This window comes from Monodelphis domestica, chromosome 4 (genome assembly GCF_027887165.1).
Source record: "Monodelphis domestica isolate mMonDom1 chromosome 4, mMonDom1.pri, whole genome shotgun sequence".
NCBI classification, from domain to species: Eukaryota; Metazoa; Chordata; class Mammalia; order Didelphimorphia; family Didelphidae; genus Monodelphis; species Monodelphis domestica.
The window spans coordinates 423,922,846-423,949,955 of NC_077230.1; the positions used below are offsets into that span (position 1 = coordinate 423,922,846).

Genomic DNA, 27,110 nt, shown 5'->3' on the forward strand with positions numbered 1-27,110 from the left:
GGTGTTACACCAGTGCTATTATTTTTATTTTTATCATCCTCATTATTATGATTACTAATACTCCCAGGGACTATGTTATTACTGTGGGAGTAGGAGCTATTATTCTTTCTACTTAACAGTTCAGGAAACAGAGGCAGACAGAGGTTAAGTGACTTGACCAGGATTACACAGCTTACAAGTATCTGAGCCAAAATTAGAACATGGATTTTCTTGATTACTTACCTTGTATCCTCCCTATCCACTTTGGTTATTTGCTGCCTCTCATGACCATTGCATTTGAATTCAGAGATTTTTAATATGATATCTATGAACTTATTTTGTAAAAAAGGGCTGGTAACTTTATTTCAATAAAATTGGTTTTCTTTGAAGTCCTATGGATTTTACTTTGTGTATATAATTAAAGTATTATTATTCTGAGAAGAGGTACCTATGCAATGCTAGCCTGAGTGCCTGAGGGCTCTCTGGAACAAAAGGGAAGCCCTTCGGATCCCATCATACTTTGCTTACCACCTATCCCTTTAACAAGAACTCAAAATGTAAATTGCTTCTCCCTAACCATTGTTCCAGGATGTAATTAGCACACATATTACTAAGGCCTTGTTTCTGCTTCCATATGCTGTCACTCACCTCCTCTGGGCCTCAGTTTCCCCATCTATAAAATGAGGGAGCTGGAATAGTTGCATTTTAAATTCCTTTCATTTATAAACACAAGACACCCTGCAGAATCTCCCCATTCAACTTACAAAATGAGGCCCAAAGAGGCTGATGTAGGTGTGAATGACTTTTCTTGTTCCAGGACCCAAACTTTCCCCCTCTTTGCCTGATGATCCCTTGTGGGCCTTTCTCAGAACAGGTGCTGAAGGCTTAGGGCTGGCAGAGACCAGAGGAGCTTAGATCTCCATCTGGAGGGAACATCAACATCACCTAACATTCCCCTTATTTCCTAATGAGAAAAATGGGAGACTCCCAGGGCCTGAGTGATTCATACAAAATCCCCTGGATGCCCTAAACCCCATAACTGAGGCCAGACTCCCTTCAGCATATCCCAAGGTCTCTCTCTGCAGGATGTCGTCTCCCTCTGGCAGAAGGACAGAACAGAGTTACTTTCCTTTGGGTTCTGCTGGAGGCCATCATACCCTGACCGTTTGACAAAGGTAATGGTCTGAGGAAGGAAGGTCAGCAAAGAAGCCACAGAATGAGAGCCCCCTGATGATCCCCCTTCATGATTTCTTTCCCCAAATTTTCCCCACTAGTGGACTTGTTATGATTATTATTCTCTCCCCAATACAGAAGAAATAACATGAGAGCAAATACTTAAAGGATCTATAAATATATACCCTACTTTAAGCCCAAAAATTACCCCAAAACGATTACAATTACAGAATAAAAGCCCAAAGATTACTGCCCATGACCTCTCCTTTCTCTAGCACAAGATACGCCCTAAGACCCTACTACATAATGAATCTTGTCCTACAGTTACCACACTTGAATGAATTTGTTGGAACAAAAGCCAAGCAGCGTCGCTAGGCATCTCAAAGTAACACAAGAAAAAGAGAACCTGTGAATTGAGGAAAACCCCCAAATTGGTCTGCCTTAAGTCCTCACACCTAGATATGAATATGTTTTGTTGTTCATCTCCCAAGCAATTATGATGGATAGTGAAAGCTGACCAAAAGCACAGTGATCCTCTCAGCAGGTCAAGGGGTAACCCACAAATGGCTTTATTCACATTAATCAAATCTATCACAGTGTTGTAGAAACCTAGTAAATGATCACAGAATTCTTTGTTGTAGTAACATCACAAGAGTGTTTGTTAAGTGATTTGATAATATCCAATCAAACTGTAGAATGTCACATACGTAGAGAATTGATTATGGGTGTGTACCAAAAACCTAAAAAATAAACATAACATGATACCATGGCAGAGCACTATGTGTTATGCCTGTGTACGTGGACTGAATGCATGGTGTGTCTAATCTCATTTATCTGACCATGACGCCATGCCTGGGTAGGCAACCCTGGTCCTCAGAGAGGCCACTGGATGGACCTCAAGAGGGTTCCCCATTCCCAAAATGGCTTCAAGTTGGTACCCTGCAGGCCCTCAAGAAGCTTCACTGGCACACCCAGTCTTTCCTTTTGGATGGTGGCAGCATCCCTTCCAGAAACCTTCCCTGGGGGAGCTTCATAGTGCAGGTGTCTCATGGGAAAACCTTAGGACATTAGCAGTACCCTATGGGTGGTGTGAGGACCTTGTCCCTCTGTGGGGTCCCTGAACTTTTTAACTCTATCCACTGTCCTTGATAAAATGAGAGGATATTTGTAAATAGCTTAGCATAGTGTCTGGCACAAAGTAGCCACTTGATTCCTTCCCCCTCTAGTGCTGCTTTTCATTCTTTCTTTGGTCAGCTGAGGATGCGGTAGTCTATAATAGATGTACTGTGTTGAAGGAGAGATTCTGTAGCATCCTCTAATGGGTAAGTGGGATATGATAAGACCCACATGGGCCAACAACCTAGCACTATCTCTGCAATAAAGTGCCATAGCTGGCAGAGGGCATCTGGTCCAAGATACCACAGAATGTCTGATCAATGGTCATTTCAGCCTCTGCTTATCCATGACTGTCAGTTATATGGTGCCATGGGCAAGGTCCAGCCTCACTCATGACTCCAGGGGTTCCCAACAGGTGGTGAATGATAAGTCAAAAAAAATAACAAATGGAAGACAGTTATATCTTTACATCCATGGGAATGCTTTGCATCTGATAACTGCTCTGCCATCCCCAGGCTTAGTGTTTTTTTTATACCCATTTTTTTTGGCACACATTACCTAATACACATGTCTAAATGGAGATAATTGGAAAAGTGATACATTAACTTTAACAAATTACTTTATTAACATTCTATATTCTTGTATTGTGATTACACAAGATAAATGATTTTGTCACAGGTGGTTTAATTTTCTCATTACCCTGTGAGGAGTTTTGAACTTAAAATCAAGGAAAATTACTTATTGCTTTTAATAAAAAGAAATAATCAATCAAAAGTTCTTAAAAGACAAGTCAACAATCATAGCACTGAGGTTGAGAGGTACTGGGAACACAATTCAGATTTAATATTAGAGATCATTTTTCAGAGTTTACTAGTGAGTTTCCCACTGGTAAGATACTGGTTTGTGAAGTCGAGTCACTGAGGCGTATTGAAGCTTGGTGTACCTGTACATTTTGTATGGGCCTTTATGATTGATTTGCATGCTGTCTTCATGAGAATAAGTTTCTGTAAGTGGGAAAGTTCTCTGCCTTGGCCAGTAGCTATGGTTTTATTGGGAGTTATGTACCTATGTAAAAGTTAACCCATGATAGTCTTTGGGATTGGGTTTGAGAGTCTGATCTTTTGGTGATGTTTTGGGGAATTAGGGTACAGGTATTTTGCTCTTGCATTATTCCTTCTCAGACTAGGGGGGATGATAATCATGTCAATTCCATTGGTAAGGGACATTGATGAGAGAGGTTATGCAAAGGGGATTGAGTGGTCAATCACATCTTGCCAAGAATCACTCTGTGGCCTCCTGAACTACCACATGTGACTCTGTCAAGGTGTCATGGCCTGATGGCTCCTAGCAGTGTGGCCTCTTTTCTCCTCTGGATAGCTGTGCTTCTGAGGGCTCCCCTAGGCTATGCTGACACTGGCTTCCCTCCAACCTACCCCCTTCAGTGCTAGCTCTCCCCACTGGTGCCATATAGAGCAATACTGACCTGCTTCCACCCAGGGGCTGTACAGGTTCTTCAGAATGGCTTATTTCCTCCTTGATCTAAACCCTCTCTTGCTCAGTTCCTTCAGCCAGAACTGTGCGTTGCCACAGGATACTCGAATGTTTCATTAACTATGATTTATAGTTTTTCCTCCACTATCTATTTCTCTGACCTTCTGCTTTCACAAAATGGACATCATGAATATATGAGCCTGAAAATAAATCTTATCTCCTTGGGGTCAAGCATGGGGTGATGAGCTTCTGCTCACTCAGCAAAGGGCAGACCTTTGATAATGAAACACCAGCCTCCTGTGGTCTCTCTTGCCATAGCTTGTATATGAGAGCTCTGGGTTTCCCTCCTGGCTAATTGGGACAGTAAAGTTCAGCCTCATGGATGACAGCTTCTCCATCTTTCTTTGAACCGGTGGTGCCCAGAAATGCATATAGCATCAGTTCGAGGGGTGGCCTGGCCTTCCTGGAGCACAGAAGTATCTCTACTTCCATGGCTACAGACAGAAAGTTAGCTTTTAGTTTAAACAGTTCCAAAAGTTTTTTTTTTCCCCCAGTAATTGCTGTCTGGCCATTTCTACCACCTTTTATATTCCAAGGATCCTACAGAAGCTCAGTATTGGGATGAGAGGGCCAACTTGCCCAAACAATCTAACACTTGTTTGGAAACCTCTTGGCTATAGTAACCTATCAATTTTGGACCACTGCAATTGGTGGGAAGTTTGCCATGACAATCATCTTAACTCTAACTCACTGCAGCTTTGACTCACTACTCTATGTTCATTCCTCTGGGGTCAAGGAGAACCAGCCAAATCCATCTGAACCTGGCAGCTGAACTTACAGGCAGAACCATGGATGCTTGGAATTGAAGACAGATTTGTGACCATCAAGTTCATCCCTTGTCTAAAAAAAAGCATCTTTAGGACATCTGATGTAACAGATGGTCATTTGGCCTCCACAGAGGAGGAGAAGAGGGAAGGAGAGGAAAAGAAGCCTTTAAGGGCTTACTATGTGTGCTGAGCATTTTACAGACAGGACAGCTCCAAGTATTAGGGAGTTTTCATTGAAGTCCACAATTTACAGTTGTAGGGGATCTCAGAGGCTATCCTGTCCAACATAACCATAGAAGGAATCCCCTTTAGGACAACCTCAACATTTGATCATTTGACTTTGATTTGGAAGGCATCTCATGATGGATGGAAATCCTCCCACTTTTTGTTATAGCCCAGGCTACTTTGAACTGCTCTAATTAATGATTAAATGACAGCTAGGAGGCATAGTGGATGGAGCCTGGAGCCAGGAAACTCATCTTTCCAAGTTCAAATCTGGTGTCAGACACTCACCAGCTGTGTGACCCTGGGAAAGTCATTTCACCTTGATTGCCACAGTTTCCTCATCTATAAAAATGAGCTGAAAAAGGAAATGGCAAACCCTTCCAGGATCTCTGCTAAGAAATAGGGTCAGGAAGAGTTGAATATGACTTAATGACTTCTTAAAAAATTCCTCCTCACACAGAAGGGTTGTGTTTACCATTTGGCTCTATGATTCTAGTTAAGCCCTCTGAGGCCATTTAATCTACAGTGCCAGCTTCCCGATCTACTTCTGGATCCTATCTGATTCTACCATCCCTATTATCCCCCCCAAAACTTCCAAAGATTTGTATGAACTGATGCAGAATGGAATGAGTAGAACCAAGAGGGTAATTTATACAATAATTACAATATTCTTAAAGCAAACAACTTTGCAAGACTTGGGACCTCTGATCACTGCAGTGACCAACCAGGACTGCAGAAGTCCCATGATGAAATAAGTTACTCACTTCCCACAAAAAGCTATACATTTCCAATGAAAATAGCTGCCTCACTTCAGAAATGGGATGGACTCAGGGTGTATGTTGCAACAGAAATTTTTTGAGCATAGAAATTAGATTTCATTGATTGTCCATACCTGTCACAAGGATTTTTTTCTTTTTCTTTAGTGGGATCGATGAGAAGAGGGACAGAAAACAGATTTTGGTTAACTGGAAAAATTTAAATAAGAAAAAGTTCATTTTTAGACCACAAGTATCAAATAAATAATCTGGAGTACACCCAGGTGCAGTCTGAACCAGATGATGTGAATCTTGAAATTTCTCAGACTTGTGAATCTTAAAAATTCTCAGACGCTACCTTAGAACATTTTTAGTTAAGGCTGCTATCCCCTTATTGTAACAATGAAGGTACTTAGTCAGCAATGGAAGGTGGGAACTCTAACATTAGTCCACCCATACTTAGGTATACTTTAGGGGAAGATAAAGTTGTAAACTCCTTACTGAACAATGAAAAGTACTTAACCCATACTTAAAGTAAAGCTAAAACCCTTAAGCTGGGTCTATTTTTAGATCTAATACAAAAAGGTGCTAAGTACCTATGAAGGTCATCAAATTAATCACTAAAAGGTCAGGCAACTTGCAAACTTGCAAGGGACAAGCTTAACAAAAGAGGTGTGAAGTTTTAGTCTACTCAGGTGTGAATTACTCAAAAGTTTAGTCTACTCAGGTGTGAATTAAGAATGGTCAGTCCAGTGAAAACTTCTACTGTGATTGGTAGATGTGAAAACTTAGGGGAGGTGACATAGGAGAAAATTCTCTTTAAAAGGAGGCCAGAAGGCCTCTGAATTGGAGGCTGGTCTCTGTCTCGGTGGCTGAAATAATTCAGTCTTGGAAGCTGAAGTGGAGCCTCCTGAGCTATACTAGAGGGTCTCTCTGAACACTGGAGTCTTACTTGGAAGAATCTTGTGGTTAGTGATTAAAGACTGACAGTCTCTTTCTTAAGGCTCAGACCTAGGCAATGTTGGCCTAGGACCTTCATACTATATTTCTCTTATTCTCTCTCCCTTTCCTTAATTCCTTATTTGTATTAATTAAAATCTCCATAAAAACCCAGCTGACTTGGGTATATTTCATATTTGGGAATTTTTCCCTGGCGACCACTTTATATTTGATTTAACTCAAGACACTGTCTTGAAACCATATTCCCGCAGTCACAGTTTTAAGGCAACCACTCTTTTAACTGTTACAATGAAAAGGCAATTGGGAAATAGTTAACAAAATAAAATACAGTAACAAACAGATAATTTAAATGCTAAATTAAAATGTGGACTTTAGGGATCCTTATGTACAGATTTAGGCCAACAAAAAGTCTTCCTTCCTCTAAAGTATATACTGTTGGAGTCTGACTTTCCCAAAGTCACTTCTCCATTTCACAATTCTATCTCTTCTCCCTGCTCTCCATTCAGAAAGTCCCCAGAGTGAGGGACAGGAAGTTGGGATACCCCTAAGGTTTGTAACAATAAAGCTGCATGAAATAAAAGCAAAGTAAGGCCAGAGATGATCTCACTATGGTCCTGATACAAACTAGTGGGATTAGGGGAGTGGAGGGTCTGTCATCTATTCTTAGGAGAGTCAGACTAGTGAATTAATTGGGCAGCAGGGATTCTGATGTGGACCCATCCATGGGATGCTAAAGTCAATCTTCCTTTTACATCAATAAGAACAGGTTTCATAGCAGCCATGCCTCTAAGTGACAGTTTATAACACAAATAGGAAAAATATAGGTGCAATGGTGAATCTCTGTGTGTAAAAGGAGACAAAGTTTAAATTCTCTTTTCCATCTCCAAAATTTCCTTGAAAAGGGAGATCAAGGCCATTCCCCATTCCATGACCATAGCTTATGCCTCAACCAAGACTAGAAAGCCTCTTTGGGTCCACAGGCCCAAGGGAAACAGACTGAAGGAAATTGTATGGTAAAGTCATCGAAGCTGCAGTCCTAGAATTTGAGAGACAAAGAAGGTTTTATACCTCTGGAACAGAAGACAATAATCCAATATCAACAACAAGAATGAGGAAAACTCACCTGCTTTTTGCACCTACCATGTAAAACGGACATTCTCTACATAGAATCTTATTATATACAGAGCAAAAGATTATTCATTTTTACAGAGACAGAAACTTAGCCTGGGAATGTAGGAGACACACTTACTACACAGATAGTAAACAGGAAAGGAAGAATTCGATTCAAGTTTCATGATTCTGTGCTCAGGGCTCTTTTTACCACAATGCATTGTGCCACGTGACCAGGGGGGCAGAATGTCACTTATCTCTGTTTCTCTCATGCCAGGGAAGGGGAGAGTACAATGCAAAGTTAGGGACCCAATCCAGCTACTCACCATAGATTGTAAACTCAGCATTAATTGTTAAATTCTTGTCCTCTGCAGAGAGTGTAGTATTCTTTTCTTTGGCATAGATTGTAAGAGTCTTGTGTTTGGTGCTATTCAAGCCAGTATATGAGTTAGATGCATGACAGATATAGGTTCCAGCATGATTCAGGGACACATTAGTAATAGAGAGTTTGGCTGAGTGTGAATTGGGCAGGTGGTTTAGATTTAGCAGAACAGATCAACATAATATTTGCCCCAACAGGGTACTGATCAACTGTAGGGATAATCCTGGGTGTATCTGGGCCATCTGGAGGAAAGAGAGGGATTCCATATTAAGATTATTGTAGCAATAAGGGCATCTTCTATTCTGTAACCCATCACCAGGGAACACTGTGCCTCCCTGATACTCCTTTGAGCTGGGAAATTTACAGCTCATTCTCTTCTTTTCCAGTGTGAATCTAAACTTGGAAGATCTTAGGGCTTTCTCCAGTTCAGCACCCTGGCTGGCCACCCTCCACCAGAAAACATGACAAGGCCAATCTGGGCTCCCTAAAGATGAAGAGGGTTGTGAACCTCAGACATACATCTTTAGCTCTCAGAGAAGTGACTGAATTATCTTGGCCTCTGGGAACACACCACCAGGCTATAAGAAGGCACCAGGTAGGAAGAAGCAATATACTCACAGGCAACATCCAGTGTGAATGGATCACTTCTATTCCTAGACAATGGGTTCTGGATTTCACACACATAGGGCCCTTTGTTTTCCCTTCTTGTGAGCCTGCGGATAGTGAGTGTCCTCTTATCCGGGGACAGCTGTATCCTGCTATCAGCTGGGGCAAGTCCATTTATGAGCCACTGGTAAGCGTGAATTTGACCTGTACCATTGCAGGTCAATGAGAAGTCCTTGGTCTCCACTGCAGTATTGTTGGAGGTGAGAATGGTAGGTTTGGACAGTTGAGCTGTGCAGAGAATAGACAGAAAATGACTGTGTTGGTTCTTTTTCATACCTTAAAACCAAATAAGTGTTTTGGAAGTGGCCTGTCTAAGACCTTGGCAGGCTGGAGGCCAGAGACCAAGAACCTGTGATTTTAATGGCAAAGACAAAGGCACCCCTTTCTCTGGTGCAGATCACAACTCCTCCCGGCCTTACGAAAAGTTTAGCTTCAGTTCCTGAGGCTGACAGACATTGAAATGGGTACAGAAGAAGAGCCTCAGCCTGGGAGTCAGGTGATACCTGGTTCAATCTAGAGATTCTGAACCCACAATATCATCTTTTGTGTCTAGGACTATGTTTTACTTCCAGGATTCCCTGACTTGAGTTTTCCCCTTTCCTTAGGAGTTTCCTGCCCTGCAAAATGAGAATTAGTACATTAAATGTGATCTTCAAGTTCAGATATGGTCTTATGCTGGGAAGTTAAGCCAGTGGGGCCTAATTTTCCCTAAGCATTTAGCATCCAAGGAAAGTACTTTCCTTAATCTAGTTGACAGGTAGGCCTTGCCACTGAAAGAGATGTATATCTGTATGAGTGAAAATCTGTGACCTAAAGAGGAACTACATTTTCTGAGAGCCCACAGACTTCCTGGCATTACGTACTTCCTGTACACAAAGGATAAGTGACAGAGCATCGAGGCTGTGCCTCCTTTTTGGAATGATGCAGCAATCATTGGTAATGGTGGTTTATTTACAATAGAAGGAAGGTATTAAGGAAGAAAGAAAGAGAGGAAAAAGAGAGAGATACCAGGCACGAGTCCAAGGGCCCCAGTCAAGGTGAATGGGGTTTAGAGCATTAAATCTTGCATGGCTTCCAGCCACAAGGCCTCCTCCAAGATGAGGGGCCTCCTCTCCAGCTGGTGCCTCCAGAAAAGCCAAGGAAAGAGGAGTAAGCCTTGTACTCACTATGTGACAGTTTAAGGTGTAAGGGGTAAAACTAGGGTTATTTTTTTAATGGAATATAAATTTAATGGGTGACCAGGGGTTAATTCAAATCCCAATAAAAATACTCATGTTAGTTTTGGAATTTTAAGGAGGTTTAATTAATATTGATGGAAAGAATTAAGAAGAAGAGAGAGGGAAAAGGGTATAAGATTTCTCTGTTCTAGCCTGAGTGAAGGGCAGTTCAGAGACCTTCCAGCCACAAGGCCTCCTGTGTGATGAGGGGCCTCCTAGGAGGATGACGTTTTAAGGAAAGGTAAAGGAAAAAAAAGAATCAGCCTAAACTCTGAGAGAGCTCAGGGAACATGCCTCACCTGACCCACAACAAGACGCTAAGATGACAAGATGACAAAATTCTGCCAGGAGTCAAACCTAGACAGGAGCTGCAGGCATGGCAAGATACCCAGCATGCTGTCATCAGCCACATCTCTGGCTCAAAAAAAGCCAGAGCCACCTCTCCTCAAAAAGAGCTCTAAGAGAGTTAGTTATGCAAAATATATGGATCATTTTTACATCACTTCCTGCTTCTCACATGTACCAATGTTAGCTTAAGCTTGACTTAAGAGAATCCAGGGGGTCTCGCGGTTTTTTAGGATTTGTCATTTGTCACCTTCTATGAGAAAACTACAATTGTTAGAGATAGGAGTGGAACAGAAGAGATAGAAAGGAAAACCAATCAGCGGTGATGGTGCAATATCCCAAAAAGGAGGCAGAGACTCATAGCCCACTCACTTATCCTCTGTCTACAGGAAATAAATTGGGAAATGTGGTTCCCCTTTTGGGTAACAGATATTAAATTATACATGTCCCAGAACAATCCTTGGGCATATCTACGAGGCTCACCAAACTTCTGTCTTGGGTCATCCTTGGCCAGTTGTTTTAGGATTAATTTCCAATGTGGAAAAAATAAGTTAGAAATATTTCAGCTTCCTTGACCTTTCTTCTTGTGATTTTAGTAGAGTTTGCACTCTGTCCATGGGTCCTTTTTGGGAAGTTTAGGGTTAGGAAGAGTGAGCCTCCCACTTATATCCAGTAAAGCCAACTGGGACTGGCCAGGATGGTGACTAATCTGAGGTCAGCTTTTGAGCCTTTTGGAGTGGGAGGAGAATATGAAGGAACATTAAGCATGCTCCTGGGCAAGAGGGTCATGGTTGGACATTTTTCAAGCTGCCTTGGCAAGCCCAGTGAATCAAATGACTGGCATGGCATAGAGACTAGTGTTGGACTTAGAGTGAGGAAAACCTGAGTTCAAATCCTATCTCAGAATGTTACTGTCTCTGTGACTCACTAGGAAGTCTCCATCTCTATCTCGGTTTTTTCATCTGTAAAAGTTGAATAATAATCTCTCCATAATAATGTTGTTGGATCAAATGAGACCATCTCCAAAAGCTCCTTATAAAACTTGAACATAGCCTGAAAAAAGTTGAGAGGAGAGAAAATACAGAATATGGACTGAATGCCAAACGTAGATCCATGTTGTCTGAGCAGACGATGCATGGCCAGAAGTATCTGAAAGGCCCTTTGCCATTTTGTGAAGGTCTATAAGATGATATGCAAAAAAAGAAAAAGGGGAATCGAAGAGGGTACCAAGAGATACTTGAAGAAATAAAATAAATAGGATAATCTTTTTCATACAACAATACGCCTGGGAAGGGGAGGGGAAGAATACTCATATAAGAAGGAGAGGAAGAGAGTGCTAATAGGCAATACTTAAACCTTACACTCAGTTAAATCAACTCTGAGAGGGAAGAGCATCAAGATCCTTGGTGAGCCAGGGCCTAACACAGCCAAATGAAGAAATAGGTCTATTCAGGCTGATCTTGCCCTAAAGGAAATCTATTTCTCTCTTTCTCTCTCCCTCCCTCTGTCTGTCTGTCTGTCTGTCTGTTTTTCTGTCTGTCTGTTTCTCTCTCTCTTACTCTCTCTTTCCTTCTCTCACATATTTCTATCTCTCTCTTTATCTCTCTGTCTTTCTCTCTCAATCTCTGTCTTTCTCTGGCTATCTTTATCTCTCTGTCCCTTTCTATCTCTATCTCTCTCTGTCTCTCCCTCTTTGTCACTTTACTAATGAACACTTGTAATTCTGAAGAGAGCACCCTTTTTATTTGATACATTTCAATGTATGCATGTTGGTAGCCTAGCTGACTTGCTTTGGTGAGTCTGACAGCTTTTTTTTTTTTTTTTCTGGATGCTGCCTATGCTGGATTGAGTTGGATTTTGTTCCACCTGTTTTTAGTTTGGCCAGACATTCTTCTTCTTGTCTCCCAACCCACTTCACCTTGAGATGTCCCCTGAACTTAGTTGTTTCCCTTCTTACACTGTCTTAACTCACTGTTTGATGAAGGAGGAGATGCCAACCAATTCTCCCATTAATCACTCATCTATATGTCAAACCAAGAAGGTCTATCATATCTTCAAAATGTGAGGATTAAATTTAACTCTCCCCTAATTGTGAAAATGAAATTAATTTATTCTCCCATTATTATGAAAATTAAATTATATCCCCTGCTTATTTTTAGATTTAATCACCAAAAGTGTAAACATCCCACTTAATCATTTAGTGGGAGGTATGTGACCCATGTGTTCAATAGTGAGTGACAAATCAGAATCGACTGACTCCCTCTTGGGCAGTCCTAAAATAGGATTTCAACTGTGACTGGTAGAATTAGGGGAAGGAACAGGAAGTAACTCAAGTGAAAATATCTTTAAAATGGAGTCACAACTTCCTGAGTGGCTTGGACAGGCAGTTCTATTGGCAGTGAAGGCTGAAGAAGGATCTGCTGGCTGGACCCCAGAATCTGTTCCTGGTGAGGCTGTTCTAAACTCTCTTCCTTTGAAATCACATGTGGTAAGTGAAAAACTGACTCTTAACAACTGGATATTCAGAAGAAACTGAGCTCAGGAGAGACCTAGCCTCTTGAGAGAGATTTCCTGTATCCCCAGGGCCTCAGCTACAAGGGTTTGGGTAGGGAATGGGTGGGGAACAGGTAGGTAGGTGGTAGCTCAAAATTTAAAAAAAAAAAAGGATTGTTAAAAGTAAAAAAATAAAGAATTTGGAGTTTTGATATTTTTATATCATTGAGGTACTGGGGAGAATTAGACTTTATCTTCCCACTATCTTACAAAAGATATAAGTCATAGGGTCCTCAGTTTTTGTAGATGCCTTTACTGGAATGGTAGAGACATTGTTCAGCACATCAAAAAAGTCAGAATTTAACACAATACTTTCTTAATGAGGTAATTCCATGGGTTGGCCTGTCCAGATCACATTATCAAAGTGATAATGGTCCTTCCTTCACCATAGAGATGATTACCATGATTGCTAATGCTTTGGATATAACCTACTCCTTTAATTCCACCTGGCATCCTTAGTACTCAGGAAAGGTAAGTGTAGAACATGACCCTGAAAGAGATTCTTACCAAACACTTTGAGGAACCAAAGATTGATTGGGTCCATACACTCCCCATTGGGCCCACTTCAAATAGAATAGCATCTTGAGCTCATTTGGGGCTGAGTCCCTTTGAACTCCTACATAGTCGAACTTTCCTTACCACTGACTTCTTTGTGGACCCTGAAACACAGACTCTTACACAGTTCTCTAAATACTTTGGACCTATTCACCAAGACCCTCCCTAAGTCTTACTGGGGGTGTGCAGGAAACCCAACACCCAGGCCAGCCAGGTGACCTCATGTGTCTAAACCCTGGAAAACTGAGAGATGGAAGCAACTAGTACCTGTATTGGAGAGTCCCCATGGAGTTATTCTATCCACACCCACAGCCATAAAACTGAAGTGGCAGAATATGAGGACTCATGTCTCTCCCATTCAAATAATTTTTCCTCTCCCTGTCCCTACCCCCCCACCCTTCTTGGACAGGTAAAAGAGGATGCAGAAGTCTATGAACCAGAGGGAAACCCCAGATAAGTGCATAAGAGTTCAACAAACTTGAAAAGAATTCTATTAAAAAACTTCTATATCCAGAGAATGAATTATTATAAAAAGATGCCAGAAAACCTATACTACATCAAGAAGACCAATAATGAACTTTGAATATGGTTGATTGAACTGAACATTGATTGAACATTTATTGTAAATGTATACATTTATGCCAAAAGGGACTTCCCCTAATTTGGCTTTCTGTCAATGAGCTTAGCGAAATATTGGATTTGCTTTCTTTCTTTTCTATTTCCTCCCTCACTATGCTAATTTCTCTTAGAAAATTGAATATTGTATATATCTGTAGTTATAAGTGCATTTAGGACTGCAAAATGATTATGCTAAATGTTCAATGGGGAGAATAGTCTCCCAATGATCATCAGGGGGGATTGTGAATCTAGAAATTTCTCACACTTGTGAATGTTAAAAAATTCCCCATTGGGACTATTCCCCATTTTAAACAGTGAAGCTACTTACATCTAAAATGTGAGAACTCTACTTAGATCAAAAATGTGAAGAACTCTACTCCACCCGAACTTAAATCTACTTTAGGGGAGAAAATTCCTTGCCGAACAATGAAAAATACTTAAACCCATACTTAAGCCATGCCTATTTTTAGAATTAATACAAAGGGGTGCTAAGTACCTATAAAGGTATGGCAACTTGTGAATTTACTAGGAACAAAGAACTGGGAAACATACTCAGAGCTTTCCTGGTGTGAATTACTCAAAAATCCACTAAGAATGGTCTGTCCTGTGAAAAACGTCTACTGTGTTAGGTAGATGTAAGAATTTAGGGGAGGTGACAAAGGAAAATTTCCCTTTATAAGGAAAGGAAAAGCTGAAAAACAGGATCTCTGGAGTCTCTTGAGAGACATTCTCTAAGGAAGTTGTTGAGAGAAGGACAATCTCTAAGGAGGTCTCTCAAGGGAGGCTGATTCTGACTGGAACTCCCTCTGAGGAGACTCAGTCCCCCTGAATCCTTGCTTGAACAGATATTACGGTGAGTGATTAAGGACTGACTGGTCTTTTCTTTTACGGCTTATGCCTGGGTTTGCCACGGCTGCCTGGGCCAGCCTATTCTTTTCTCATTTATATCCTTTTTCTCTCTTTCTCTCTTTCTTTAATTCCCCATTGTATTATTAATTAAATTCTCTATAAAACCCAGCTGACTTGGGTATATTTGAATAATTGGGAATATTTCCCTGGTGGCCACCTTATATTTGATTTAAAAACAAAACACTGTAGTGAAAACATAATTTCTGCAGTCACAATTTACTCACCCACTCTTATACCTACTACAATATAAGTCTTCCACAATGTTAACTCACTACAGTTTATGACCAACAACCATTTAACTCTTACAGTTCATGGTATCCACTCTTTTAAATGCCACAGGTCTTCCTCATCCTACATTTGGACAAGTACCTAACTTTGGCTATCATTGTGGTTCCCCTATCACTGAGAGTGAAGGTAAAGTCAGATCAAGGAATGACACTTTCCATTTACATGGAAAATCTAGTCCTTTTTTCTCTCTTATAATATGACAAATTCTTGTAGTCCTGGAAGATAAAAGTTGAGTGCAATATTGTTCCATTTTTTTCCTACAGACTTGTGGGAGAGAAATTCATTTAATTAGACCCTAATATAAGGGCCTGTTAAGAACTTATTATACTTTACCTCAAAAAATTTTATATATAATTTTGATATTTTAATTCTTACTATGAATTTTTTCTTCCAAAGTTTAATTTTTCCTCTATTTTTATAAAATACTTAACTTAAAATGCTATTTGAGAAAAATGTCAAGAAAAGAAGCTTTCTAACTCCTTGAATCCAGACAATGTACTGTTTGGAGAAAGATGCCAAACCTACATTGCATCAAGAAGACGCAAAATGAACTTTGGGGTGCAATTGATTGAACTGAAGAGAGTTGAACACACTTATTTTGAATGTACACTTTTATGAAAAAAGGCAATACCCCAATTGGTTTTTATCAATGCATCTAGCAAATATTGGTTATGCTTTCTCTCCTGTTTCCCTCTTATCTCTCTGTATTTTAAAATAGCTCTGAATACTGGGAGACTATATCCCAGGAACCTCTTCCCCAAGCTCCTCAGACACATCCCACTTCCTTTGTGGGAGGTATCTGAGAAGATATAAGAAGAAGAGAGAATTGTGGGTTTTGGTGTCTTTTTTAGAGATTGAGAGGAGAGACTTTTGTCTCTGCCTAGCTGTAGAACATCTAATTTTCTTTAGCTTTCCAAAACATTTATTTTCTGGCCTACCTATCTGATTTTTTCCTAGAATCTGACATGATTCAATTTAATTCCCTAGCATAATTATAGCTAAAAAGAAAAGCCTAGTCAATTTCCCTACCTAAGCAAGGGAGGGTGGGGCCCCTGACTACCTTCCCTTCCTTTCCCTACTTTTTCCCTCCATTTATTCCCTCAACATCTCTAACTATTGTAGTTTTCCTTCAGAAGGTGCAATATTGTACAAACCTGGACTTAGAAGATGTTTATAGGTATAAGGAGATTATGTTAAATGATCAATAGAGGAAAAGAGTTTCCCAAATTATCATGGGAAGGGAGAATTGTGAAGATGGCATTAACTCTCCTCTTCCCGTGTTTAGATTTAAACAACAGAAGGGTATATATGCCAATTGTCCTTCAGTATGGGGAGGTCTGTGACCCATGCGTGAGATAGTGGTTGACGAATCAGAATCAACTTACTGCACCCGGGCAGTTCTAAGCAAAACTAAAAGCTATAATTGGGCCATGAAAAGTGGAAGGAAGGTACAGGACGTGTTGAAAAAAGGATCTTCAAAATTGGCAAGAACTTTCTATGACCAGGTATTTTAACTTCAACTTGACCCTGGAGGAGCTCTGGCTGGGGACCTAGGACTACTCTTGAATTTTCCATTAGGGTTACCATGTGGGTGAGTGAAAAAGGCTGATTCCTTTTCCTGAATTTCCTGCAGCTACTAGCTTCCAGACAGGCACTCAACCTCGAGGAGGCCTTGTGGCTAAAATTCTTGTTTAATTTTAGCTCTGAGCCTCCTTTGCTGGTGCCTTGCAAGCCCAGCCTGCTTTGAATTGGGCTGGAGTAAATATATACTTTCTCTGATTTTCGTACTTTTCGTCTTTCTCCTTTTGTAAATAAATTATCATAAAAAGTCATTCTGACTTGAGATATATTAGTTTCTGGTGACCAGAATCTCATCAATTTGGTATAATCTTTAATATTTTACCCCTTATAGCCACAAAGAGGACAAATAAAGGTTCAATAGTAAATCAAAGTGTGTAGAAGTATTCAAAGTTTATTCTCCTTTCCATCTCCAGAATTTCCATATCAAATGGGATCAAGGCCAGCCCCACTGAAAGACCATAATTTATACTGCAACCAAGACTAGAAACACCTGTGGGCCACAGAATCAAATGAAATGGATTGAAGAAAAAACCACAAGAAAGAGTACAGAGCAGTCACTGGAGGTGCAATACTAGAAGTTGAGAGTCAAAGAAGGTTGTATGTCTCTGGGTCAGAAGAGAATAGTCCAATAGCAACAACAATGATGCCAATGACAACTGAAATGCTTTTTGTACCTAGCATGTAAAAAGTCCTTTCTCCACATAGAATCCTATTATATACAGAGCAAAACATTATTCATTTTTCCACAGGAAGAAACTGAGGCTGGGAAAGAGGAGACCCACTTATTATACATATAGTTAAAAGAAGGATTCTATCCATGCTTCATGATTCTGAGCTCAGAGCTCCTTCTACCAAAACACTTCTTGCCATGGGACCCGGAGGGCAGAGTGTTACTTATCTCTGTTTCTCTCATGCCAGGGAAGGAGAGAGCCCAACACTAATCTGGGTGCCCAATCCAGCTACTCACCATAAATTGTAATATTCTTGGTTTGGGTGTGCATCAAGCCAGTGAATGAGTTAGATGCAATACAGGTATGGGATCCAGCATGATTCAGGGATGCAATAATAGAAAATGTGGCTGAGTTGCTGACATGTTGTCCATTGTGTAACCAAGTGAATTGACTGGGTGGGTTAGATTGAGCAGAACAGCTAAAGGTAATATTTGCCCCAGTAGGGTACTCATCCGGTGTTCGGACAATCATGGCGGTATCTGGTCCATCTGGAGGAAAGATAAAGATTCCATATTGATATTATGGCAGAAAGAAGGGCATCTCCTAGTCTGTAACCCATCACCAAGGACCACTGTGTCTCTCTGATCGTCCCATCAGATGGGAAATTCACAGCTGGTCATCTATTTTTCCAGTGTGGATCTGAACTTGGAAGATCTTAGGGCTTTCTCCAGCTTAGCATCCTTGGTTGGCCACCCTCCACCAGAACATATGACAAGGCCATTCTGGGCTCCCTTAAGATGAAGGGGGTTGGGAACCTCAGAGACTACCACTTTAGCACTCAGAGAAGGGACTGAATTAGCCTGGCCTCTAGGAACACCCCACCAGTGTATAAGCAGGCACCAGGTAGGAAGAAGCAATATACTCACAGGCAACATCCAGTGTGAATGGATCACTCCTATTCCTAGACAATGGGTTCTGGATTTCACACACATAGGGCCCTTTGTTTTCCCTTCTTGTGAGCCTGCGGATAGTGAGTGTCCTCTTATCCGGGGATAGCTGTATCCTGCTATCAGCTGGGGCAAGTCCATTTATTAACCACTGGTAAGCGTGAATTTGACCTGTACCATTGCAGGTCAATGAGAAGTCCTTGGTTTCCACTGCAGTATTGTTGGAGGTGAGAATGGTAGGTTTGGACAGTTGAGCTGTGCAGAGAATAGACAGAAAATGACTGTGTTGGTTCTTTTTCTTACCTTATAACCCACTGTATGAGTGAAAATCTGTGACCTAAAGAGGGACTACATTTTCTGAGATCCCACAGACTTCCTGTCATTACGTACTTCCTGTACACAAAGGATAAGTGACAGAGCATCGAGGCTGTGCCTTCTTTTTGGAATGATGCAGCAATCATTGGTAATGGTGGTTTATTTACAATAGAAGGAAGGTATTAGGGAAGAAAGAAAGAGAGGAAAAAGAGAGAGATACCAGGCACGAGTCCAAGGGCCCCAGTCAAGGTGAATGGGGTTTAGAGCATTAAATCTTGCATGGCTTCCAGCCACAAGGCCTCCTCCAAGATAAGGGGCCTCCTCTGCAGCTGGTGCCTCCAGAAAAGCCAAGGAAAGGGGAGTAAGCCTTGTACTCACTATGTGACAGTTTAAGGTGTAAGGGGTAAAACTAGGGTTATTTTTTTAATGGAATATAAATTTAATGGGTGACCAGGGGTTAATTCAAATCCCAATAAAAATACTCATGTTAGTTTTGGAATTTTAAGGAGGTTTAATTAATATTGATGGAAAGAATTAAGAAGAAGAGAGAGGGAAAAGGGTATAAGATTTCTCTGTTCTAGCCTGAGTGAAGGGCAGTTCAGAGACCTTCCAGCCACAAGGCCTCCTCTGAGATGAGGGGCCTCCTAGGAGGATGACGTTTTAAGGAAAGGTAAAGGAAAAAAAAGAATCAGCCTAAACTCTGAGAGAGCTCAGGGAACATGCCTCACCTGACCCACAACAAGACGCTAAGACGACAAGATGACAAAATTCTGCCAGGAGTCAAACCTAGACAGGAGCTGCAGGCATGCCAAGATACCCAACATGCTGTCATCAGCCACATCTCTGGCTCAAAAAAAGCCAGAGCCACCTCTCCTCAAAAAGAGCTCTAAGAGAGTTAGTTATGCAAAATATATGGACCATTTTTACATCACTTCCTGCTTCTCAAATGTACCAATGTTAGCTTAAGCTTGACTTAAGAGAATCCAGGGGGTCTCGCGGTTTTTTAGGATTTGTCATTTGTCACCTTCTATGAGAAAACTACAATTGTTAGAGATAGGAGTGGAACAGAAGAGATAGAAAGGAAAACCAATCAGCGGTGATGGTGCATCATTCGAAAAAGGAGGCAAAGACTCATAGCCCACTCACTTATCCTCTGTCTACAGGAAATAAATTGGGAAATGTGGTTCCCCTTTTGGGTAACAGATATTAAATTATACATGTCCCAGAACAATCCTTGGGCATATCTACGAGGCTCACCAAACTTCTGTCTTGGGTCATCCTTGGCCAGTTGTTTTAGGATTAATTTCCAATGTGGAAAAAATAAGTTAGAAATATTTCAGCTTCCTTGACCTTTCTTCTTGTGATTTTAGTAGAGTTTGCACTCTGTCCATGGGTCTCTTTTGGGAAGTTTAGGGTTAGGAAGAGTGAGCCTCCCACTTATATCCAGTAAAACCAAGTGGGACTGGCCAGGATGGTGACTAATCTGAGGTCAGCTTTTGAGCCTTTTGGAGTGGGAGGAGAATATGAAGGAACATTAAGCATGCTCCTGGGCAAGAGGGTCATGGTCGGACATTTTTCAAGCTGCCTTGGCAAGCCCAGTGAATCAAATGACTGGCATGGCATAGAGACTAGTGTTGGACTTAGAGTGAGGAAAACCTAAGTTCAAATCCTATCTCAGAATGTTACTGTCTCTGTGACTCACTAGGAATTCTCCATCTCTATCTCGGTTTTTTCATCTGTAAAAGTTGAATAATAATCTCTCCATATTAATGTTGTTGGATCAAATGAGACCATCTCCAAAAGCTCCTTATAAAACTTGAACATAGCCTGAAAAAAGTTGAGAGGAGAGAAAATACAGAATATGGACTGAATGCCAAACGTAGATCCATGTTGTCTGAGCAGACGATGCATGGCCAGAAGTATCTGAAAGGCCCTTTGCCATTTTGTGAAGGTCTAAGTTTTAATGCCAGACTAAGAACACTGATGGATAATCTGTAGGCAATCTGGAGTTATGAAGAGAGTAGAGACATGAGCACACACATATTTAATTAGAGGACTAATTGAAGGCACTAGAGATGTTTAGGACAATGAAGAAAAGACTTGAGGGAGAGAGGAAAATGACTGGTAGAGTTATAATGGGTTCTAAACCACTACCAAGGCATTCTCAGTGGGTTATAGTGATCAGATAAGGACTATTTCCTGATATTGCCAATCTCTTTTTTCCTAACAGCAACAATCAAGCTCCATTTTTTTCCTTGTCTCTTCATCACAGATCAGCTCTTATTTTTAAAACTATTACCTACTGCATTAGAATCACTTCTCCCCAGGCCAAACAGGATCCAGGTTTGATGGACTTGACTACCTTCTTATTTCTGCTCCAAGTATTATTTCAGATGCCTTGGAGAACTGAACTGAACAGGATTTCTGGACTAAAATAGTGCTGACACAGACTCACATCCAACCTAATCACTTCATGTGTGAGGATTGCTACAACATTGGCCCCACTGTGATCAGATGGAATTCAATTTGGCTCGATAGTCCCTGGACTCATATCTTCCTCTCTTGCTATAGGTGTACTTGTGTCTTCTAGGTAGCAGTACCAGGACAGGAATGACCCTGGTTCATTACTCCAAGAAGTTTCTGAGCTTAGCAGTTAAAACCCACTGTGATCTAGAGTATCTTAGCCACTCTAGAGCTGTCTATGGATAAAACACACATCAGTTTCCTGGAAAGATCAGGAAATGTCTAATTAAACACAAATATGGAAATTCTGAAAATCAATAGGCAGAGATTAATAAAATCAAAAGTAAAAAAAACCATCATTAAATAAAATTCGGTTCTGTTTTATAAAATAAAAATCAATAAAATAGATAAACCGTTGGTTAATTTCATTAAATAAAGAAGCAAATAGCAAAAGGGATGAATGAGTTAGCATTGAGGATGAGATTAATGAAATTCTAGGCATTTATTTTGGGCAATTATGTGCTATCAAAACAGAAATGTAGGAGATTTCTGGGTAAACATGGCAGCAGTCTAGATGCAAGACTCGTCCCCTCCTCAGCCCCCCAAAAGACCAAAAAAAAATTCATGTGAGCAAAGGGACTTTATAGGAGGGAGCATCATTCAAAGTATGTAGGATTTGGGCATTTCCACAATATAAGGGGGTGAAAAACATCCCACCAAAATGGAGCTGATCTACTCATCCCTACTCCTCCTACCAAACCAGAGTCAAAGCCAGTGTACCCCAAAATCAGTGAGTGAGAGAGGGGCCCCTCTAGAGTGTGTAAGGGCCACCTCTAGGTTCTTGGGAACTGACTAAGACCACCAAAGACCTACCCCTGAGGGCAACTCACCCTAAACCTGGGCAGGCCAAAGAGCACACACTGTGGGTACTTTTGGGAAGGTAGCACAGAGAAGCACAGCAAACAGCAAGAGCAGGGGAGAATTGAGAGTTTGCCTCTGGCAAAATCATGCTCCTTATCTCCATACACAGAGAACCTGCCCATCTCACTCAGATTTTTGACTAAAAAGGGAAGGAAAAACCTACACTGTGATGGCAAATGTACCCAAAATTAATAATCTCCCTCCAACAAAAAACAAAACAAAACAAAACAAAAAAAAACCAAAAACAAAAAAACAAGAGGTGGTTGATCCTGGCATATATTTATGGAGGAATAATGCAGGCTACATAGGATATACATGAGGAAATTCAAATAAACCTAAAACTTTCTAAAGAAATAGAAATTGTCCAGAAGCTCTTGAAGAATTTAAATTGGAGCTGATCGAGACGATGTAAGCCTTTTTGCAAGAAAAGTAGGAAATAGCTCAAAGAGAAAAATAACAGTTTAAAGGACAAGAACTCCCAATTGGAGAAATAGCTGGAAGCCCCAAAAGCAGCATAGACCCAACTGAACAGAAAAACCAGTCTTTATAGACCAGAATTAGGCAACTGGAATCCAAAGATTTTGCAAAACAGCAAGAATTAATAAAGCAAAGTCAAAAGACTGACAATATAGGAGAAAATGTAAAATATCTCACTGACAAGATGAGAGATCAGGAAAGCAGAGCAAGGAGAGATAATTTGAGAATCAATTAGTCTACCTGAAAACCAGAAAGAAACAGAAAATTTGACTTCACAGTAGAAGAAATCATTCAAAAAACTGTCCTGATTTTCTTAACAAAGGGGCAAAATAGGCATTGAAAGAGTACACCCACTACACGAGATCCTCAAAAGAAAACTCCTAAGAATGTAATTGCCAAATTCAAGAGCTTTCAAACTAAGGAGAAAATTCTACAAGAAGCCAAAAAGAGACAATTCAGAGAACAAGGAGCACCAATCAGGATCACACAAGAACTGGCAGCTTCCACAATAAAGGACTGCAAGCCTTGGAACATGATATTCAAAAACACAAGAGAATTGGATTTTCAACAAAGGATCATGTATCCATCAAACCTGATGGTATACTTCCAGGGGAAAGAATGGGCATTTAACAAAATAGGAGATTTCCAAGTATTTGAAAAGAAAAGACCAGAACGAGGTGGAAACTTTGATATCCAAACACAAGATCAAGAGAAACAAGAAAAGGTTAATAAGAAAGAGGGAAAAGGAGAAAAATGTTTTTTTCATTAATACTTTCTTCTTTAAGAGCTAAAATTAGATCAAATTATATATATATATATATATATATTAATATATGGTGAAAATGTTGTTTGTAACTCTCAAAAACTGTATTCAACATAATAGTAATTAGAAGATCCACTCATAGGAAAGATTGGGGTATTAAGGGCTATAAGATGATATGCAAAAAAAGAAAAAGGGGAATCGAAGAGGGTACCAAGAGATACTTGAAGAAATAAAATAAATAGGATAATCTTTTTCATACAACAATACGCCTGGGAAGGGGAGGGGAAGAATACTCATATAAGAAGGAGAGGAAGAGAGTGCTAATAGGCAATACTTAAACCTTACACTCAGTTAAATCAACTCTGAGAGGGAAGAGCATCAAGATCCTTGGTGAGCCAGGGCCTAACACAGCCAAATGAAGAAACAGGTCTATTCAGGCTGATCTTGCCCTAAAGGAAATCTATTTCTCTCTTTCTCTCTCCCTCCCTCTGTCTGTCTGTCTGTCTGTCTGTTTTTCTGTCTGTCTGTTTCTCTCTCTCTTACTCTCTCTTTCCTTCTCTCACATATTTCTATCTCTCTCTTTATCTCTCTGTCTTTCTCTCTCAATGTCTGTCTCTCTGGCTATCTTTATCTCTCTGTCCCTTTCTATCTCTGTCTCTCTCTCTCTCCCTCTTTGACACTTTATTAATAAACACTTTTAACTCTGAAGAGAGCACCCTTTTTATTTGATACATTTCAATGTATGCATGTTGGTAGCCTAGCTGACTTGCTTTGGTGAGTCTGACAGCTTTTGTTTTTTTTTCTGGATGCTGCCTATGAGGGATTGAGTTGGATTTTGTTCCACCTGTTTTTAGTTTGGCCAGACATTCTTTTTCTTGTCTCCCAGCCCACTTCACCTTGAGATGTCCCCTGAACTTAGTTGTTTCCCTTCTTACACTGTCTTAACTCACTGTTTGATGAAGGAGGAGATGCCAACAAATTCTCCCATTAATCACTCATCTATATGTCAAACCAAGAAGGTCTATCATATCTTCATAATATGAGGATTAAGTTTAACTCTCCCCTAATTGTGAAAATGAAATTAATTTATTCTCCCATTATTATGAAAATTAAATTATATCCCCTGCTTATTTTTAGATTTAATCACCAAAAGTGTAAACATCCCACTTAATCATTTAGTGGGAGGTATGTGACCCATGTGTTCAATAGTGAGTGACAAATCAGAATCGACTGACTCCCTCTTGGGCAGTCCTAAAATAGGATTTCAACTGTGATTGGTAGAATTAGGGGAAGGAACAGGAAGTAACTCAAGTGAAAATATCTTTAAAATGGAGTCACAACTTCCTGAGTGGCTTGGACAGGCAGTTCTATTGGCAGTGAAGGCTGAAGAAGGATCTGCTGGCTGGACCCCAGAATCTGTTCCTGGTGAGGCTGTTCTAAACTCTCTTCCTTTGAAATCACATGTGGTAAGTGAAAAACTGACTCTTAACAGCTGGATATTCAGAAGAAACTGAGCTCAGGAGAGACCTAGTCTCTTGATAGAGATTTCCTGTATCCCCAGGGCCTCAGCTACAAGGGTTTGGGTAGGGAATGGGTGGGGAACAGGTAGGAGGTGGTAGCTCAAAATTAAAAAAAAAAGGATTGTTAAAAGTAAAAAAATAAAGAATTTGGAGTTTTGATACTAGTGTTGGACTTAGAGTGAGGAAAACTTGAGTTCAAATCCTATCTCAGAATGTTACTGTCTCTGTGACTCACTAGCAAGTCTCGATCTGTATCTCAGTTTTCTCATCTGTAAAATGAGAATAATAATCTCTCCATAGCAATGTTGTTGGATCGAATGAGACCATCTCTAGAAGCTCCTTATAAAACTTGAACATAGCCTAAAAAAAGGTATATATAAATATAGTAAAAGGAAGGATTCTATCCATGTTTCATGATTCTGAGCTCAGAGCTCCTTCTACCAAAACATATCATGCCATGGGACCAGGAGGGCAGAATGTTATTATCTCTGTTTCTCTCATGCCAGGGAAGGAGAGAGCCCAACACCAATCTGGGTGCCCAATCCAGCTACTCACCATAAATTGTAATATTCTTGGTTTGGGTGAGCATCAAGCCAGTGAATGAGTTAGATGCAATACATATATGGGATCCAGCATGATTCAGGGATGCAATAATAGAAAATGTGGCTGAGTTGCTGACACGTTGTCCATTGTGTAACCAAGTGAATTGACTGGGTGGGTTAGATTGAGCAGAACAGCTAAAGGTAATATTTGCCCCAGTAGGGTACACATCAGGTGTTCGGACAATCATGGCGGTATCTGGTCCATCTGGAGGAAAGATAAAGATTACATATTGATATTATGGCACAAAGAAGGGCATCTCCTAGTCCATAACCCATCACCAAGGACCACTGTGTCTCCCTGATCGTCCCTTGAAATGGGAAATTCACAGCTGGTCATCTATTTTTCCAGTGTGGATCTGAACTTGGAAGATCTTAGGGCATCCCCCAGTTCAGTACTCTGGATGTCCACCCTCACCCAGGACACATGACAAGGCCATTCTGGGTGCCCTTAAGAAGAAGGGGGTTGGGAACCTCAGAGACTACCTCTTTAGCACTCAAAGAAGGGACTGAATTAGCCTGGCCTCTAGGAACACCCCACCAGTGTATAAGCAGGCACCAGGTAGGAAGAAGCAATATACTCACAGGCAACATCCAGTGTGAATGGATCACTTCTATTCCTAGACAATGGGTTCTGGATTTCACACACATAGGGCCCTTTGTTTTCTCTTCTTGTGAGCCTGCTGATAGTGATTCCCAATTTGTTGTTTCCCTTCTGATTTTAGTTACATTGGTTTTGTTTGTACAAAAGCTTTTTAGTTTGATGTAGTCAAAATTATTTATTTTACATTTTGTGATTCTTTCTACTTCTTGCTTGGTTTTAAAGCCTTTTCCCTCCCAAAGTTCTGACATGTATACTATTCTGTGTTTACCCAATTTACTTATGGTTTCCTTCTTTATGTTTAAGTCACTCACCGATTTTGAATTTATCTTGGTGTAGGGTGTGAGGTGTTGATCTATTCCTAGTCTCTCCCACACTGTCTTACAATTTTCCCAGCAGTTTTTATGAAATAGTGGATTTTTGTCCCAAAAGCTGGGATCTTTGGGTTTATCGTACTGTCTTGCTGAGGTCACTTTCCCCCAGTCTATTCCACTGATCTTCCTTTCTGTTTCTTAGCCAGTACCAAATTGTTTTGATGATCGCTGCTTTGTAATATAGTTTAAGGTCAGGGACTGCAAGGCCCCCATCATATGTGTTTTTTTTTTTTTTCATTATTTCCCTGGATATCCTTGATCTTTTGTTCTTCCAAATGAACTTTGTTATGGTTTTTTCTAAATTGGTGAAGAAGTATTTTGGTAGTTCAATGGGTATGGCACTATATAGATAAATAAGTTTGGGTAGGATGGTCATTTTTATTATATTGGCTCGTCCTATCCATGACAGTTAATGTTTTTCCAATTGCTCAAGTCTCGTTTTAGTTGTGTGGTGAGTGTTTTGTAGTTGTGTCCATATAGTTCCTATGTTTGTCTTGGGAAGTAGATTCCTAGGTATTTTATTTTGTCTAAGGTCATTTTGAATGGTATTTTTCTTTCTAGTTCTTGCTGCTGAGCTGTGTTGGAGATATACAGAAAGGCTGATGATTTATGTGGGTTTATTTTGTATCCTGCAACTTTGCTAAAGTTGTTGATTATTTCAATTAGCTTTTTGGTTGAATCTCTAGGATTCTTTAAGTAGACCATCATG

The 27,110-nt window shown here is 40.4% G+C and overlaps 2 protein-coding genes across 2 annotated transcripts in view; both read right to left on the minus strand.

The window, feature by feature from the left end:
• The window catches only part of LOC130453965 (carcinoembryonic antigen-related cell adhesion molecule 20-like), a 37,288-nt gene extending 29,170 nt beyond the window's left edge, over positions 1-8,118 (minus strand). The window contains exon 1 of the mRNA XM_056796417.1: positions 7,963-8,118. The gene's annotated coding sequence lies outside the window, so the exon portion shown is untranslated. The remainder of the gene's footprint in view (positions 1-7,962) is intronic.
• LOC103102615 (carcinoembryonic antigen-related cell adhesion molecule 5-like) overlaps positions 8,118-27,110 on the minus strand; it is a 30,728-nt gene continuing 11,735 nt past the window's right edge. Inside the window, exons 3-7 of the mRNA XM_056796416.1 lie at positions 25,383-25,634; positions 18,348-18,623; positions 17,718-17,969; positions 8,637-8,912; positions 8,118-8,260 (exon numbers count right to left, since the gene is read on the minus strand). Of these exons, the coding sequence (XP_056652394.1) occupies positions 8,130-8,260; positions 8,637-8,912; positions 17,718-17,969; positions 18,348-18,623; positions 25,383-25,634 (1,187 nt within the window). The 3' untranslated portion in view covers positions 8,118-8,129. The remainder of the gene's footprint in view (positions 8,261-8,636; positions 8,913-17,717; positions 17,970-18,347; positions 18,624-25,382; positions 25,635-27,110) is intronic.